Below are 5,098 nucleotides of genomic sequence, written 5' to 3'. Positions count from 1 at the left end.
GTCCCTGGCTCCCTCCATCCTACTCGACTACGCCCTACTACCACCCGCTTGAGTAGGTTAGGAGCCAGATGAGAGGGGAAGAGGGATGGAGTTGATGAGTCGATGGATGATGGCTTGATGTTAGCTTTGTGTGGCTGTGCTCTTAGACTTTCTTTTTTCCTTGTTTGTAATGTACTAGACTATATAGACACTAATTTTTTTTTTCAAAATTTAAGGTAGTTTTAGACCTACCCAGACTACCTTTGAATCTGCCAATTTCTTCACATCACGGGTGTATGATACTATCAGCTTTATGGCTGAAACTTTTTAATACTAAGGGTTAGATGTCTCGAGAAGCCGGAATTTTATTCTATTATGTAAAAAATCAATTGTTATCCTTCGTTGCATCTCAATTCCTTGTTTGCTATCTATTAACTGGGTGGGATCTCTTAAAAAAGGAACGGCGTGGCCCAGCGCCGCGCAGACCTGTTCCAACGATGCAAGAAAGAGATCAAACAAAAGGCAATAATAGAGCAGAAGGAAAGACCTACGAAAGAAGAGCAGCCGACGCAAACTCGCCACTCGCCAGCCTAGCTGCGCGCAGCGCTCGGTCTCGGCTGCTTAGGTCGCCATACCTCGCTCTCCGGTCTCCACCCAGCAGCCCACCACCCACCCCCTCATCCTCCGCTCTGGTCAGAGGCCAAGTCTGACTGCGTCGTCTTCTTGCTTCCTCCTGTGCTTCGTTTTCTCCCCCGGGACTCCTCTCGTCTCTCTTTTCTTGCACGCCTCTCTCCTTGGTCGGGTCCAAGAAGTGGAAAAAGGGCAGGAGGGCGTCGTCAGGATGAAGGCGGGGGAGCGGCCGAAGCTGGTCCGGGGCCTCCGGCAGGAGTCGCGGCGGTTCAGGCTGCTAGTCATCGTCGTCGGCTTCTTCCTCGTCTCCCTCACCTTCGTCGTCGTCTCCAAGCCCGACGCCATCCTCTTCAGCCGTAAGTAATTGAAGAGACACACAAAGTTCAGGCCCCCCTTTAATTCATCTCGGCTTCCCCTCTCTCGAGCGCGACTCGCCACCTTCAGCTTCTTTAACTAACTACGGCGTGCGGCGCAGTGAACGGCAAGCTTCCGGTGGACCAGGCGCCGACGTCCATCGTGATCCAGCAGAAGGTCAACTCGCCGCCCGCCACCACCAGGAAGACCTCAACCGACGCTCTCGGTAAGCTCTCCCCCTCCTCACTCCGCCTGATTCTCAGCACCGTGAATTTTCTTGAAAATTAACTCGAATTGTTCTTTCTTCAGGTGGAGATCCCAGAGTGGTCGACGACGACGCCGATGGGAAACCAGAAGGTGAATTCCTTCTCCTTTGTGTGCTAATTTTCACCCGAAAGGTGTTCTTCTTGCTAAATTTTTTACTACCTTATCTTCCTCGTCTGGTGACGTGTGGTACGGCTGCTTTTAATCCCTTGCGGCAGGGACCAAAGGCGAGGAGGAAGAGAGCCGGGTGCTGAGCGAACCGGACCCGGCCAGCGGAATGACGGAGCTGACCCCCGACAAGGACGGGAGCGCCCATAAATCCGACGAGGAGACGCTAGGTGAGACGTCGCAGTTGAGCGGCACATCATTCCCTTGTTCAGACACCGGAATTCGCAACAGATTCGATTCGTTTCGTTACAGTCGGTGTTCTTAGATCCATGATTTGACCCTCATAGGTGAGATGGGTAATTCAACTTTCTTGTTCGGATTTGTCTTTTAATTTTGCTCTTGGTTGTTCACGCCCAGGTGGTGGAGGTGACGGGAAGAGGAAAGGGAAGGAGGAGGAGCGTGGGCACGCGGCGGAGAAGCATAAAGTCACGCTCCCAACGGTTTCCAATTACACCATTCATGACACCGAAGACACCGAAAATGCCAAGCAACAAGACGGTATGTACCCACGCTATGCCATCCTATGTATTTATGCTTCTCCTTGTTGCTCTAACTTGGGGTGTTCTCCATTAAAAAGCTTGATTTGGTTAGATTTGCCAAAACAGTGATAGTACTAGCTAGCATACTTTAAGTGAGCACATGCTGAACGATGTCTGTTCTGAACCCAAGCAGCCTCGCAAACACTTCTAACTTGGGATAGTTTTCGTCTCATATCCGTACTCACCTTATCTCACAACAACAGTGGTGTAACCAACTGTGCACCAAGTGTAGAAAAAGTTAATGCGAAATGCCACACATACCCCTATGAAACAGTATGCTACGATCATTTAACCTCTTTCACCTCATTACAGTAAGATTAAAGAGTTGAAATGTTACATACACAAATGTTTCGAAATTGTGACTCTCAATAGATGAAAATATTGTTAATCCAAGGGTGTAAGACTTTGGTTTCAGTATGTTCCATTATATTATATTAATCTGATAACATTTTCAGTGATACCCATTGTGCGTTGATTACTTCAAGTTATGTATTGGAGCTCTTCCCTTTTTTATGTACTATTGGAGCTCTATTTATTTTTTGTGAACTTTTGGAGCTCTTATTATTGATGTCTCATTATCACTAGTTCCGATCTCCTGTTTCTCTGTCGGTTGTGCTGGTGCAGCTGTCTCTGCCTACTTTTCTTATTCAACATAGTGTGTTGTTGATGTAGTACTTTCCACTTCGCAGATACGAGCAATGTCCAGCAGGGGAGCAAGCCCCTGTGTGATTTCTCAAATTTTAGAGCAAATGTGTGCGAGATGCGCGGTGACGTTATAGTTCACCCAAATGCCACTTCGATCTTGTTCATGGAGCGTGCCGGTTCACAAAGAGATGAGCTGTGGAAAATTAAGCCATACCCTCGGAAAGGGGATGAGTTCTGCCTCAGCCATATCACTGAGCTGACAGTGAAATCAAGCAAAGTGGCCCCTGAGTGCACCAAGTACCATGATGTGCCTGCTGTGATCTTTTCACTGACAGGGTACACAGGAAATCTGTTCCATGACTTCACTGATGTCATGGTCCCTCTTTTCACGACTGCAAGCGAGTTTAATGGAGAAGTTCAGTTTCTTATAACAGATATGGCACTTTGGTGGACAATCAAGTATCAGACTGTGCTTCAGAAGCTATCCAAATACCCTGTGATTGATTTCAGCAAGGATGACCAGGTTCATTGCTTCAAGCATGTCATCGTCGGCCTGCATGCTTACATGGAGTTCACAATAGACTCGTCGAAGGCGCCGCACAACTTATCTATGGTTGATTTCAACAGATTTATGCGCGGAGCTTACTCACTGGGCAGGGACACTGTTACTGTGCTCGGGGAGTACCCTAAGGTCAAGCCAAGATTGCTCATCATCAAGAGGCACCGTACAAGAATGTTCCTCAATCTTGATGAGATCATTGCAATGGCTGAGGAACTCGGCTTTGAGGTGGTGATTGATGAGGCCAATGTGAGCTCAGATATCTCTAGGTTTGCTGGGCTGGTTAACTCGGTCGACGTGATGATGGGAGTCCATGGGGCTGGACTCACAAACTGTGTGTTCTTGCCACAGAATGCCACGCTTATTCAGATAGTGCCATGGGGCGGGCTGGAATGGGTATCCCGCACCGATTTCGGCAACCCAGCGGAGCTCATGGGCCTGCGGTACAAGCAATACAGCATCAGCGTCGATGAGAGCAGCCTCACGGATCACTACCCGAGGGACCATGAGATCTTCAAGAACCCTATTTCGTTCCACCAGCGCGGATTCGACTTCATCAGGCAGACCTTCATGGACAAGCAGAATGTGAAACTGGATTGCAAGAGGTTTAGGCCTATTCTCCTGGAGGCACTAGATAATCTCAACCCATAAAAGGCTATGATTGGTTGTTTGGGCATGCTATTAGAGATTCTTGTATACAATCCAATTTTTTACCATTTGTTGCCATTTAGTAAAATTTGTTGTTCGTTCTGTGCCTACATGACGAGAACGTGCGTATTGTCGAAATTGTAGAAAGTGGTTTAGAAACTATTGTGTACACTGTACAAATTGCCACCGGTGCAAAGATGGAGCGAAATTCATTCTAATCATACATCCTTGAAAAAAATTATCAAATGTGGCTCAAGTTTTTCGTGTCTGCCAGCAATAATATTTTTGGGGAGTATCAGTTGACTTCCATGTTATTTGTACTTTAATTGTACTTGATTAAGTGGTTATAAAGCAAGGTGCTGAGGTGTCTTGGGATTCATCAAATAATTGGTTAACTACCCTTTGCTCCCACATGATCTGCTTGCAAGTGCATAAGGTCTAGGAAAGCACAAGACTATTAAGAAACATGTAATTGCGCTTTAAGCAAGTGATGATACTAAGGACAAGCTAGTTGAACTAACAGACTTTTGAGTTTTGAATTTTTTAAATAATATTATTTTATTGAAAAAATGTAAAAATATAATTCAAAATTAAAAATGTGCAGATATATAGGTGACAGCCAGCACCTATATGCAACATTTGATAATTCAAAACTCAAATGTCCATCATATAGCTTGTCCTTAGTATCACACGGTTTGGGCCCATGAACAGGATCTGTTGGTATTCCGTGTGTCGACAGGTCTCACCGACAAGACATGTCGACACACAGAGTGCCGACAGGTCGTGGACTACGAAGATGGGTCATGGATCGAGTGGTAGGAGCTGTTGGTACACGTAGTGCCAACAGGTACAGGCCCTCGCCCTATGTCCACATGTGTGCCGAGTGGGATGTCGACACTCCGACTATCGATAGGTGTGCCAACAGACTCTCGCTCGTGGTGCCAAATGGGATATCATATTTTAAGCAAAAAGTCAGCTTTACCCCATAAACTATGCCAGTGGTCCGAATAACCCCTAAACTTTCAAATAGTACATTTTACTCCCTTGAAGTTACAATACCAGATCATTTAACCCTCTGAGCTGGTTCCGATAATAGTTTTAGTGACGCGAAAGCGGTTTTAAGTGACGTGGATTTTTCCATAGCCACATGGATTGCCACGTCACCTCCGATGACCAAAATGGGAAAAACTTCCATGCTCGCCAAAGGAGATGCGTACCGCGGCGCAAAAGCCAATTTGCGACTATGGAGTTTGAGTGATGTGGGGCAAGCAGGGAAGTTTTTCCCATTTTGGTAGTCGGAGGTGACATGGCA

At 46.6% G+C, this 5,098-nt stretch overlaps 1 protein-coding gene across 1 annotated transcript; it reads left to right on the top strand.

The window, feature by feature from the left end:
• The first annotated feature begins 487 nt into the window (after positions 1-487).
• LOC133930031 (alpha-1,3-arabinosyltransferase XAT3) lies at positions 488-4,050 on the top strand. The gene is made up of 6 exons (XM_062376722.1): positions 488-965; positions 1,085-1,189; positions 1,273-1,320; positions 1,446-1,565; positions 1,753-1,893; positions 2,624-4,050. Exons 1-6 carry the CDS (start codon positions 821-823, stop codon positions 3,787-3,789), a joined length of 1,725 nt encoding a protein of 574 aa, XP_062232706.1. The 5' UTR covers positions 488-820; the 3' UTR covers positions 3,790-4,050.
• Positions 4,051-5,098: the final 1,048 nt, after the last annotated feature.

Source organism: Phragmites australis, chromosome 10 (assembly GCF_958298935.1).
Source record: "Phragmites australis chromosome 10, lpPhrAust1.1, whole genome shotgun sequence".
Taxonomy (NCBI): domain Eukaryota; kingdom Viridiplantae; phylum Streptophyta; class Magnoliopsida; order Poales; family Poaceae; genus Phragmites; species Phragmites australis.
Note: the sequence above shows the minus strand (reverse complement) of the source record. Positions and strands in the feature narration are given on the sequence as shown.